Source organism: Pholcus phalangioides, unplaced genomic scaffold (genome assembly GCF_987345545.1).
Source record: "Pholcus phalangioides strain wild (caught in Gottingen) unplaced genomic scaffold, Ppha-v1.0 ptg000009l_1, whole genome shotgun sequence".
NCBI classification, from domain to species: domain Eukaryota; kingdom Metazoa; phylum Arthropoda; class Arachnida; order Araneae; family Pholcidae; genus Pholcus; species Pholcus phalangioides.
In genome coordinates, this window is record NW_028301602.1 from 55,016,455 (window position 1) to 55,031,005 (window position 14,551).

At 35.4% G+C, this 14,551-nt stretch overlaps 1 protein-coding gene across 1 annotated transcript in view; it reads left to right on the forward strand.

The window, feature by feature from the left end:
- Window positions 1-14,551, forward strand: part of qless (decaprenyl diphosphate synthase subunit 1 qless) — a 54,984-nt gene that overhangs the window by 20,529 nt on the left and 19,904 nt on the right. The window contains exons 2-3 of the mRNA XM_089236558.1: window positions 1,980-2,213; window positions 5,986-6,119. Coding sequence (XP_089092684.1) covers window positions 1,980-2,213; window positions 5,986-6,119 — 368 coding nt within the window. The remainder of the gene's footprint in view (window positions 1-1,979; window positions 2,214-5,985; window positions 6,120-14,551) is intronic.

The following is a 14,551-nucleotide window of genomic DNA, read 5'->3' on the forward strand; positions in this document are numbered from 1 at the left end:
CTTAAACAATCCGCGGCACATTTAGGGATCTCTTGAGGGACATGTGGCACAGTTTTAGAGCACTTAAGTGGTCCCCAGTGCGGTTCTACATCACTCAAGTTACCCGCAGAACATTCCCAGATTACTTAAGTGATCCGTGGCATAATTACGGATCACTTGAGTGATGTGTGGCACAGTTCCAGAGCACTCAAGTGGCCCAGAAACATTTTCAGAGCACCTGAAGGATCCATGAAACATTTAGAGATCATTAAAGTGGCTCTGTAGGGGACTTATAAATAAGTAGAATGTTAGTTCAGGTGCCCAATAACTATCGGAAGGTTTTTTCCGTTTTTGGCACATCGAATAAGATTTCATTAAGAATATTTCATATCTTCATAAAGGGTGGTTGATGTAAACATCATTCAAATCCCCCTTTCCCCATCGATGCTGACGGAATACTTGAATGACCCCTAATGAGCAGTTCAGTTAACAAGCAAAATTTTTGAAGAAATTTTTATTTGATTAATGAGTTATGATTTGTATTGCGAGCAAAAATTTGGCTCTTCGTTTATTTATTTTACGTTATCTCAACTGAGCTGATGTTTTTCGCTTTCGTCTGCACAATCGCTGTGAAATTGTGGGTAATGTTCTTCCCTACAGTCTTCTGTCAGCTTGCCTAACTCGAAAAATGAACACCCCTACTCACAAAAGTGACTACGATATGAAACTAGATGTAGCATTGTAACCACGTGTATGTGCGCCCTAAGTTTTTCAAATTCTGCTTGGAGAAAAACTTTGGGCTGATTACATTATTGACCTTGACGGGCTAGCTCATGAACAAGGGCCATCATTATTGAAGAGATTGTGTCCTTGGGGAAGACCATAAAATTGGAGGTGCATGAGCTTAACATTCATGGGAGGAACTAATGGAGGAACATGGCCATATCCACAGACAAACTGATGAATCTCCATTGTGTGCAACCAGCAAGAGCTTATGCATGTAAAGCTTATTATGATTAACACAAGAGCTTATTATGATCTCGTTTGAGGAAGACGAAGAGAGAAATGAGAAGTCCTTCATTTCAAATGCGATCAAGAGATGTATGCAAAACTTTGTAGAAGAAAACCACCCCAAATAAAGCTGCAACAGTGTGAACAATAAATCGGTCCAACGATAGTGTGATATCCCATTTCCAAAAAAAAGAGGCAAAAGCAAGTGTCATAGCTAGGATTCCATTTCAAAGTCACACAAAAAGAATAATTTCATAGATGGTGAGTGCAGTGTGTAAGTCGTCCTAAATGGTAGTCCTCCTCTCTTTGGTAGTTTAGAGCAGGCATCTTTAACCTGTTGCTCGCGAGCACCATGATGCTCTCTGAAGGACCTAGAGTGCTCAATGCTGATGTTTGTTTTCGTGCTCACAAGCACGAAACTGATCAACGCTCCTATTAAAATTATTATTTATTATTTAAATTTATTATTTGTACAAATTATATTCAAGGACTGAAATCATCCTAATTTCATGCATTTGTATGCCAAACTTGCCGTAAGCGTGCTCTTTTTTTATAATGGGGGTACATGCAGTGCTTGCGACAAGAAAAAGGTAGAAGACTTCTGGTTTAGAGTAAGATTAGTTTGTAACCATTATTGTATTCTACATTTATTCATATATATGGTATTATTATTTTTTAAATATTTAATGTATTATTTATTTTTGTACTATTGTGTTGCATTGTTGAATGAATGACGTTTTTATTAGTCATTTTCATGTGAATGAATAATTGTGGAACAAACCAAGCTCGTTAACTGAAGTTCCACTGTAACTTGAAATTCAAATAGAAAGTAATCAAGTTTTCAGTTAGGATGAAACATAAAAATTGTTACATCATTTTGTGTTCAAATTTTCACCACTTTTCTTTTTTCTTTTATTAATATAACTCACACTAAAGTTCACGATGCAAGGGTTTTGATAAGGTTTTTATTTCTTGCAATTTTTATGTAGATGCAGTGGTTTTTGAAACGTTCGAACAGATCTCAATGGATTTGTGATGAGCTATTGACTTTAAATAAATCCATCAATCGAGTGAGCAAAGTTTCATATCTCACAATGGGTTCACAGACTTGTTATCAGAACCCAGTTGCACATCAACCTGGTAGTCAAGAAGTCTTGGAATATGTCGACCCTTTCAAGTTGGCTGAGCAAGATCTCATCAGCTTATACAAAGATATTAGAAAAGTGAGATACACAATTTTTTTTTATTTGGCTTTGTCATGAGTGTGTGAAATAACAGTTCTCATTGAATAATAAAAATTATTATTGTTTTGTCTTCAATTTTGTAAACAGGCATATTTATTGTATTGTGCAATCACATTTATATATTGTTTTTGATTTTGATTTTATTGATTCTGTAAAATAATCGCAGAAAATAAGATTAAATTAACATGGTGGGATAGAGGTTTCTCTAAAAAGATCAATCTTTCTTCAAATTTATAAACAAATGTTGTGAATTTATGTCATGAGAATGAATTTGATTAATAATTTTTACTTCTGACCAGGGGTGGTAAAAAAAGTTTTTTTTATTAAAGCTGGTTTTTGGTTTTAATAACATTTACATTAAAAACAATAAAATTTCTGAAAAGTCATTCAAACCTCCAATAATTAATTAAAATAAAATGTTTATTAATGTAATTAACACAATTCCCATATTAATCAATCTAAATATTTCTTACATTTTAATAAAAGCCAACTTTTGCAATTTAATTATTTTATATCTTAACTCAAGGAAATATTTTATGTTTGATAAAAATTCTTATTATAACCCTATAATAAAGATGTTTTTCGTAGTTACTTTCAATATGCTTAATTAATACTCTATTTTGCAAAAACTATGAAAAAAACTGGGCAAATACACAATGTGTTTAATGAAGTATAATTAATGCAGATTAATTAGCAATGATTTATGATATACAGGGTGATTATAATAAGTTCTAATTTCAAAACACTAAAATAAAAACCACTGGTCAGAATGACTTGAAAATTTCCATGAATGTTCTCAAGGCAATAGAATTTTGTATGGCAAAGGGGGAAAGAATACCTAAAAATGTAAAATAGATGACACTGTTCTCATCCAGCACATGGGAAATAGCCAGTCAAGGCAAAATAATACAATTAGCATGGCACAATTCTATAATTCATAGAAACATCATTTAAATAAACAACAACTTCACAAGAAATGTTAAATATGTTGTCCACTGTGTTCTCGCTGTGAGGTGGAAGAACAAAAATACTTGTTCAACAGCAGATTAGAGTATGTCATGGTAATGATGCGAATGTGCTTTCAATTCAGCAAAGTTTGCAATCCAGCCACTGCACATAACATTTTGGGGTATCCCCAAAGCCAAAAGTTGCACGGGTTATAGTAGCGTTCACCTGTCAGATGCACAGGGCAGCCAGATATCATGTCATGTTGTTATTGTCAAAATGGTGCTTCAGAAGCTACTTCGCTGGTGTTGCAATATGCACCTTGATAAAAGTTGTGCTATCCACCCGGGCTGGACAAATCGAAAAAAAATTAGATGCCAGCCAAATTTGTTAAGAGCAAAGCATGTTTTCCCCAAGAAAAACAGTCCTGAGTAATGTTTTTATACTTTTCCAGAATTTTATGACCCATTCTCATGTTGGAAGACACATTATTATGAAATAAAAAAAAGTCTTGTATTATATATATATATATACACACTTCATTTTAGCAATGATGCATATAAAATTTTAGGTGCCAAAACCGATTTTCTAGTCACCCCTGTACCTGGGATTTGTCCAGCCCTGCTATTCAGCACCCGAGTGGTGCCTGAATAGTGAATGGTGAAGCGAGTTCTTTACCATCTGGGCCTGGGGCGAAAACCGATAGATGACGCCTTCATTTCCACCCAACTCCATGATTGAAAATTTCCGTACAGCAATATATGACCGGAGTTGGTGTGTGGTAGAGTAGCCCTGCTATTCACACACACACTGATGTTGCTGCAGTGCCGAAATGATATGGTTGCGCAAAATAGATTATACCACTGGCCAAGTAGAGCATCATCAACTTGTATATTTTAAAGGGATTTTTTTTTCTCTTTCACCAAAGAAAATTCCATTGCTTCATGCAATGGACCCTATGAAAATTTTCAAGCCATTCTGACGAGCAGGTTTTATTACTGTTTTGGAATCAGAACTTTTTAATTATAATCACCCTGTATATAGCTAGTTATTTTTTCATAAATCACTCACTACTGTACATCCTAACCAAATGGTTACCCAGTCCATATTCCAAGGAATTTCTAACTGAAAATTATTTGGACAGGGATTACCGGCCAAATCACGAACTGGCCAATTTAGGGCTTTTACTACTGTACATTAGAACCTTGGTTAACTGGGGGTAATGTTGAAAATATGTAAAAAAAAATTATTCAATATTAAGCCTGGTGGCGATATATAATATGCAATGCGCTGCTTCCCATGGAAAGAAAATGAAAATGTCTGTGAGGTAATATAACTACTAGTACACTGGTCTTTGTTCTTAAGGAGCAGCTTGTCTCTTTTTGGATTGTAAGACCACCTGCCTTTAACATGAGAGTGAAGTCACTACTGTTGCTTCTCATTTGTGAAGGGGGGAAAAAGCATGTGAGATAATACACCACCACCACATATGTGTGAGACAATCCTCATTCATGAATTTGCTTAAGATATTGCTACATCAGAATGTAGCGCAAAGTTAGAAAATGCAATAAGAATGAGAAATTTTGATACTTATATAATTTTCAGCAACTAAGATACTTAATATGAAAGAAAATTTATATTCAGGCCACTTTTATGAGATTTTTTCAAAAAAAACCATTTACATCATCTTACATCATTTAAAGATATATCATCAAAATATTCCCCAAGAGTAATGAGAGGTAATATAACTACCTAACTAATATGAACTAACATTCTTTGTGGTAAATGTGGTAAGAATTAAACATTTTTGCTAATAATGAACCAATATGATATTTTTAGAGGAAAAAATTATATTTAGGCCACTTTTATGTGATTTTTTGAAAAAAACCAAACTGGTTTTTTAAAAAAACAATTAGTTAAACCCAACGTGGTTTAAACCAAACAACCCTACTTCTGACTGTCCCCAATTGAACGATGAATGGGTGATGGATGGTGATTGTGGATCTTTTCTCTTCGGAAAAGTTTGACGTGATAGAGGTTGATAACTTTTGTAATGAAACTTGAGATTTGGTTGACTAACATTCTTTGTGTCTCTATAAAACTTTTATAACACAGCTATAGGCTTCTGAATATCCTTGACAAATATGACAACACTAGTCATTAGCAGATACAGACTCATTGAACGAGATGTGTATAGTACTGAGATTGACATAGAATGGAGTCTTAAGAAAAAGCAAAAAAACAAGAGAATAAATATTGAATTTATATCAGTGTCTACCAACATGAAAAGAAGCTCAAAATCCCAGAAAAAAATATATTACACTATTCTTCTAGGAAAAAATATGCTTGGCTATCAAAAAATTTTGCTTTTTTTTTTTCCCAATTTGTCAAGCCCTGGCAAATAGTGAAGGTGGGAGGGGGATTATCTCCTCCGTCTCCACCCATGATGCTAGTCTCATTAGAATCTTTTTTTTTTTAAATTCTGATGAAATTATCAATCTGTTACTAAAAGATATTCATTAATGAGTTTTGTGAGTTGGATTTGAGTGTTTTATCCACATTCATCTCACCCATCTCCTTAAATCCAACAGATTTTATAATTCTAACCATGTAACATTTTTAATTTTAATCCTGGATATAAGCTTAGGTATTAAACTCCACTCCAAATTTCGCAGGGTACTTTTATTTTTTTAATTTATTCAATTAACTTTTCAACATAGTGTAAAGCAGTGGATTCCTGTGTTGATTATTTTCATCCGAATTCAATTATAAATAGTGAATTTATTATCATTCATATAAATTGTAGGAACTGTGGACACCAAGTGCACATTTGCAGAAAGTATCAGGTTATTATTTTGATGGTGATGGAAAAGCATTCCGTCCAGTTATTGTCGTCCTTGTTGGAAGAGCTCTCAACTTTCATGTGTTCAATTGTAATAGGTATGTTGAAATCCTTGAATTTTTTTTTTTACATTCTCATTGAGTTATAAATTTTTAACTTCATTCTGAATTTAATTTATCCAAAATCTCAAGAAATTTAACCCAATTAATTGATACGTTAAATGGTTATGCACATTTTTAAACAATCAGAATTTCTCAAATAAATCAAGGGGGGGAAAGGATATGCTTTATCTTGCAATTTTGAACAAATTTTGAAAATCATGAAACACTATCTACAGGATGATGCCTTAAGTATCAAAGCTGCCGATTACTGACAAACCATTGATCCCAGAAGCAGGTTTCTCTTGTATTAGAGGTGCACATTTTTAAAGCATCATCCCATGGATGATGCTTTAAAATGTGGATAATGATTTATAATATTTCATTATAATCCATGGGACTATCATTTGATTCCGCTCAAGACAGGTTTCCATCTCGTACAGTGTCTGTCTATTTTTTCCAGATTTGTTCCAGATTTTTGCATGAGGTTTAATGCTGCTTTGTGGTACATCACTTAAATTAACCATTTAAAGGCCGAACTATGAACAAAATCCCTTATTGTTTTGAAATTTGGAATTAGAGGTCCTTTTGCATTCCTATACCTAGAACGATTTTGAAATTTGAAGAAAAATATTTTTTCATTGTTTTTCACAATGTTCCATAAATGGAGCATTGGTATTTGGGGAGAGATAAAGGCGGGAACTGGTGTATCATCTATATTCTCACGATTATTTCTTTAGTACAGTTATTACACAAAATTTTCTACTGCAAATTCAAATTCACAACACATACCGATTTTTTTAACATAAAAAATGTGTGCAGAAAATTCAATTGTTTTTTCTAATGTCCATAATAAAAGAAGGAAAACATCTTTTATAGAACCATTTGTCACATTGGTAGCATTTAATGTTTTTTGGCAAACCGTGCCCCCATCCTTGCATTGCAGACACAATATAATGGTCATCAGATGACCTGGAATCTTTTTTTAGTTGACAATATGGACCTTTATGAATAATTAACCTCTCCTTCATTCATAGAAAGTTCATTGTCGCTTCTCTTCAGAATTCCAAATGTGAAATACGATTCGTTTCTCGTAACTCTGAATCAATTTTCCAACGTGCTGTAATGGTCATATGGCAAATCTTTTTCAATGGAATCCGCAGCTGAGGTTTTGATTGAATTTTAGGAAGAATTTTCTGTATCCCATGCAATGGTTTTTAGTTTTTTTTCGGATTGCTCAAATTTGTCTTGCCTTTTGTTGAAATGTTCACATGAATGTTACACTTTTTCTGCGCTACATCTTTTGAAGAACACGTTTCAGAAGTTTCTAATACCTCATCCTCATTGTTGCAAAATATATCCACATAGCATTCCACATACATCAGTTGGAACTGATGTCACTAGGTAATTTTCAACAATAACATCTTCATCCATGATGTTCCTATTTTCATTAGCAAGTAATTGGCATATATCTGCGAGTTATAAATATCCTACTAGTCATATATATCTAAGAGTTTCTAAATATCCTACAGCTTCTTCTAATGTCAGACATCTTTCAGACATGGTTACATACAGCTGAACATAACAAGACTATCTATATTGCTGATCTCGGTTTGATTAGTCTGCAGTTCACAAAAACATGCATATCTGAGAATGCAAGAACAAAAAAGTATTCCCTCGAAATATATATATATATAAACAATTCACCCCAGAAAGCACATTCCTCTCTGTCATATTACCCAGAATTCGCTCCTATACATACACTGGTGAAATAAATTAAGAGAATTTGCATATTTTATCGAATTTCATGAAAAGAACTGAACTGAATGTAAAACCACTGCTTCTAGACAAAAATGCAAATCTTGTAAATCAAATACATAAGCGTAAACATGTGTGTTGGCGGAGCCAGTAGAGAAACAGGCTTTATAAGCACGCGTAAGTTACGACGCATTTCGTTCGCTTGCACACCTCGGCGAATTTCTTGGTGTTATTTTGCAGCAATCAGTTAATTTCAAATTGTAACAGTAAAAATGAGTAACCACCAACGTTTAGATGATGGAATGAGGTGGCGAATTGTGGGGAGGCTAGAAGCAGGCCAAATCTCAAGTCCACATTTGTAGAGAGTTCAATTTAACGCCCAGCGTCGTGTTAACTTATGGAACTCCAGGATACTGTATCCATCTAGAGAAAGCCTGGGCAAGGTCGTCCAAGAGCCACGATGGCCAGAGGAGATCGCCATTTGTCGATTATAGCGAGGCATAACAGGAGTGCTACAGCTTCTCAGCTCTCTCGTAACTTGTATGTAGCCACAGGAACCCGTGTATCAAGGGTGACTGTTTCGAAAAGACTTAATGAGAGAGGGTTGTTTGCAAGAAGACCTGCTGTTTGCGTCCCGCTCACTTCTACGGACAGGAGAATCCGTTTATCATGGTGCAGGGAGCATAGAGATTGGAGTATGGATCAATGGGCGACCGTTCTCTTCACTGATGAGTCCCGGTTCAGCCTAAGCACCGATTCCTGCCGTATGTTCATATGGAGAGAACCAGGGACCCGCTACCTACCCTCCAATGTCCGCGAAATTGACCATTATGGCGGAGGAGGTTTAATGGTCTGGGCAGGCATCATGTTGGATGGCCGCACACCTCTCCATGTCTTTGAAAGAGGCACTGTGACTGGTGTGAGGTATAGGGATGAGGTCTTGGAACCGTATGTTTGCCTTTTCAGGGGTGCAGTTGGCCCTGAGTTCATTTTAATGGACAATAACGCGAGGCCACATAGAGCTCTTCTGCTCGACGATTTTCTAGAGAGTGAGGATATTCACCGGATGGATTGGCCAGCCAGATCTCCAGACCTTAACCCTATAGAGCATGTCTGGGACGCTCTGGGAAGGGGAAATGCAACTCGCAACCCCCCCCCCCCCCCTCTGAGAACCATCCAGGGAGTGAAAACAGTGTTGCTGAACGAGTGGGACCAATTGCCACAGGAAATGATAAACTGCCTTATTTCAAGTATGAAATCACGCTGCGAGACCTGTATATCTGTAAAAGGGGACCATACCCCCTATTAACCCATTTTTTGTTTATTCTGCAACCGCTGTTTCATACCTTCCGACTCCAACGAGTGTTATGCACAATCATGCGTGTATATTACAATTATTGAATGGTTATTTGTTTTGTATTGTATCAATGTATGTAGATATCAAATTTCATTAAAATCGGTACAATAGTTCTAGAGATAACTGACCAAGTCTGCAAATTCTCTTAATTTCTTACACCAGTGTATGTCGAATCATGAAAACACTCTAGGGATCAAGCAGGGGAATCAAAGCAGCATACTGCACATTAGATATCCCTAGAATCCTGCTCTCTTGAATATATGTTGGCCAGTGTTCCATAAATGAAACATGCATTTTTGAACACGCATAGCTTGTTCTCATGTAACAGTACAAAGAAACTTAATTAATTTACTTTGATTAACATATTCAGTAGTAGAAACACACAAAATAATTTCCAATTTACTTCAGAATTAAAGTTTTGGCGAATTTTAATTTAAATGGGGAAAAAAGCCCAAAAAATGTCAAATTGCAAAATTCTGTCAAAAATTTTTATATCAACCTGAAGTTTCCGAATGTCCTTCAAAAATGCTTCGAACCCTTCTCTATATACGATAAAAAACTGGGACTGTTTGAATCAATTTTTATCTGATATTTTTGCAAATAAAAACTATGTTCCATCTATGGAACATTGGCCTTTAAACAGTTAAAAATACAATAGTAGAGGAGTAGAATCGAAATCATAGTTCAAGGTTCTATGGCGTTTGAACTCTGTGTATGTTATGATAGTATTGCATGTAATACAGTGTTTATAGTAGCTAATTAAATCAATTTTATCCACATTTTTATCTTATTAAGCGGCTAGTTTTTGTAACCAGCAAATCAAAAATATCATGAATTTGGAAAATGTGTGATTTTATCAAAATATACTGAATGCAAAATTGTGACATTTTATGCACAGATCAACATTACACTAACCATATTAATCATTATTTATCACTATTAATCAGTTAAATTTGTTTTCACAAAAAACACGACTTGACCGCAGTAAAAAATTGCTAATGCAAGGAGTCCTCATCGAGGGGTTAGTGCACCAACCTCTCGATGAGTATAGAAAACAAGCCTGCCGTTCGGAATCAGCAATAAATTGTAGGTCCTGGTCTAATTAGCCCTCGTGTGCAGAAAATGAACATGATGCAACAAAAATGATCAAATTCGTTTTCACATTACATAATGAACTTTTGATATAAAATTAAAAGAATCCAAAAAGAAATCCGAAATGGCATCACAAGCATAATGTAAATTGTGATTATTGTATCTAATCACAAAAGATATTTCAGTTTTGGGGGAACAAGATTTGCCAAACAGCAAACGTCAATCTGGCCTTTCAACATCCAAAATTAGTGAGATTACTTGTATGTTCTTTGATGACCATATGTCCTGTTGCATCTGTATGTCACGTTTTGGGCCCAATGGTGATTTTTTTGTTGGCGAGATTTTATTTTTGAGACTAGTGATAACAGGTAATTTAACCTACAGGTTGGCGATGATTGGTGACTTGGCATTGATCAGCAATGGCTTGCACCATGCCACGTTTTTGCAAAGGGGGAAAAATCCCTACAATTTTACTTACATTAATCCTCAGTTGGGCATAGTATGTTTACCGCCAAGTTTGGGATGCTATGTGCTTGATGGGCACACGTTCAAAAAACATTAATAAATATCTAATCAAGTTCATTTATACAACCCGGGCCGGTCTTAGACATAGTGGGGCCCGGTGCAAAAACAGTAGTCAGTGCCCCCCCCCCCCCAGGCACATATCCAGAGTGATGTGTCGGAGGAGGCAATTTTTGTTAGTCACTTTCAGTCATTACTGTCCTGTAAAATAAAAGGAAGATTCATTCTACCATATTGTCAGACTCTTGGTGTGGTGATCATCCCCATCACCTCCCCCCCTCTTGGTTGGATGTTAAGGGACGAAGAAATCCGAAAAGCTTCCTTCTTAGAGTGGGATTACTGCTATTCAACTTGTAAACAAGCATAAAACCTAGCTTGTTTGATTTAATTAATAGATTTAAAAACATTAAAAAAGCAAAACGTCACACATTTGTGCAGGATACTCATCAGAAAGGTATCTATCTTCTTCACACTTATTTTAATTACATTTTTATGGTAAAATAAGTATAGTTTCATGTAAGGGCTAAACTGATAATAAAAGTGGTTAAATTAAAGTGATATTTCTATATGATTTCTTTCATATTTATAAAACTCATGAACTTCATTTCAAATAGTCTGTTTCAGACCCAGTACTAAGAAACGGAAGGGGCAGGCAAACAACAGCTAAAGCATCAGGCCCATAACTATTCTTAGGCAACTTGGGTGGTGCCCCGAGCCGAATGGGGAGGGGGGGTGGCACTTGTAACTCATTTTTTTTTTAGCATAACCATTTCAAGGAGACTCAAAGAAAAAACTGCCCCTGACAAAGCACGCTACGGTCCTTAAGGGGCAAGGCCATCTTAAGAGCATCATGGGTCCCCGGGACAAGTGGTTTTTCTGAGGCCCTACCTAGTGAATTCTAGAAAATTTTAAGTAGAACTCATTTTCGTGAGACCCCTCTACTCTTGAGGCTCCCAGGCCATGGGTGGGCCCATTCGTTAAGAGGGCACTAGGAAGGGGTTGTTTTTTTGCTCTAGATTTTTTCTGCCCATGGATGGTGATAGACCTAAGTTGGGCTCAGTTTTCAAAGAAAGAAAAGAAAGGCTTTAATCTCAACGATAACGTACAATTCTTGAAGTTTGGGCTGAGCATCCCTGAGGTAAAAAAAAAGAATATCTAAAGTGAAAAGAGAGAAGAAGCAACTCGCACGTTTGTGCATATAAGGTCTAAAAGGATTATGTGTAATCGCCAGTAAAAAAATGGTTGAGAAATTTATTAAACTTACCTAGAGGATTTTTGATTATGCATTACCAATATAAAACATATTTACTGTAACATACATTCAATTCTATATTTCATCAGCTTAAAAAAACTCATTTCGAATATACATAGATACATAACCGAAATTTCTCTTATTCGAAATGGATTCGCCGCAACCCCCCCACTTTGTTTTGGATATGTGAGGTACTACTTTACTTCCTTATTTACAATGAAGTCCCAATTAACCTACCCTATTCTGCTGCATAAATTCCGTGGACTTAAAAGAAATGACGTTGAAATAAAAACAAAATGTCTGTACTGAGGTTCTTAGTGTAGATCAAAGCTGCATGAAGAGTTTCAACTTTGAAGCAGCTTTAGTGTGGATAAGCCACCACATCTTATCTACAGCTTTTTTTTCTGAGAAAGGTTTGATTAGTTTTAATTACGTTATAAATTTATTTACAAAAACATATATTTTTAAAATATTTATAGACAGGGTAGAGATGCCAATAGAAAACTTTACATTTTCTCTATAAAACCGTGTTAAACACCCCCTCCCCCCCTCTCTTCCTTGAGAGAGATTTTATATTGATAAATGAAATTTTCTCATGTGGGTTATATACCGCTGCAGACTATATGGTGCCTTTCTCAAACTAACGAAGTTTGCATCTGCGGATTATAAGCAGGAAAATTTGATAGGTTTTGTTTAATTCTTATTCGAGATTCACATCAAGGACAGAGAAAAACAGAAAGGAATGGCTTACCTTCAAAATGACTTTCTTTAAGATGATTAAAATTCTTACAACATATAGATAACTAATATAACAAAAATTAAAATAGAAAATTTCATGAGGATCACCAGATTTTCATTTTTGATTGATTGAATTTATATTGAGGTTTTTGGCCCTTCTTGAAAGTCGGTTGGCATATCTTGTCAAGCAATCTCGGCATTTATTTGTGATTATGACAATATGACATATCCTTCATTGGCTGACCAACCACTCCAAAGCAGGGCTGTCACCAAAATATCCCCTCAAAAATGCTATCACTCTACCCCATCCCCCATTTAAGAATTTGAAGTGTCAACGGTCCTTGCGAAACGTGAATACACTATTGTTTTGGTTTTTTTAGATTTGAACAGCAATCAATGGCCCAACCCTACATGAACAGTCATAAAAAACGGGGAAATAACAATCATTTTACATTCCTATCTTCTGACTCGACAGACATAGCTGTTGTCCAGCTTCCTATAGTATTGGTTCTAAATCAATGATTATCAACCTCCTCCACTTTTGGAAGAAAGAACACTTTTACTGTCGACTTCTCCACTTGTACAGAGCGAGCTGTTCTGAAAAAGGAGTTCGATCTATGGTTATATCATTTTGAATTTGCTCACAAGGAAACGCTCCTAAGCTAAACTCATAGGATTCAACAAAAATTTTACAGGCATTAGTAGATGGCTCAAAATATGTACTGTGAAAAAACTAGCTGCGGAGAGGAGTAAATTAATGTTGAAATTTGGGTCCAGGATGCCGAACACGTACCGTTAGCATCAATTGGCGACTTTGTATTCTTGAAAATTAATGAAAACATATAATGCTTTTATACTATCAAAACATGCTTTATGCTGTATTTAGTATCACCCAAAAACCAGTATATGCAGATTAGATGCATCAGTACTATCTTGCATAGTTTACAACAGATATAATTTATTACAATTGATTCAGGTCAAATGAAAGGGTTAATTTCTTTATTAATTGAAAGTGTTTCAAATATGAGGCTCATTGAAGAAATGCATAAAGCAGAAACGTATTTTACAGCGAGCGAATATTTTGGATGCACAGTTTTGTTTCCAGCAATCAAGTGCGTTGTTTGCAATAAATATGAAATCAACAGCATTCTCGAAATACCCAGGATGCATTTTGGTGTATGAGCATGCATGCCATGAATATTTCCACATGGTGATGTAGTGTGGTGAAGAAAACTGGTTGTGTGCAACAGATTGTACTTTAAAAATATTGTCTCGATGAAACAAATCGATTTGTATTTGGTCAATCATAACTAAATCTTAAAATTTTCGAACTAAATTTTTACCAGTGAAAAATTTACCCAGTGGCATAACACTATCAATCAAATCAGTGTTTTTGAAGGGTGACCAAGAATCCACTAAAAGTATGGTTTCATCGGATGAGTTTTTAAAATGCACTTCCAATAAATATTCACACAGTTCTTTTGATCCCATTTTCCCCGATTTCAAAGCAACTGTATAAATATTGTCAGCTTGAAACATTTTCTGCCAAACTTGGGTTCCAAATTGTCCTTTAGGTTCAGAATACACAATAAATAAAGGTGATAGCAGCATTCCATTTTTTGCTGATTGATGGCATTACAGTATATGAATGGGTCGTAGTATGGATAGATTGTGCAGCACTTTTAATCTGTTTTGAACCCAAAAAATTGAGCA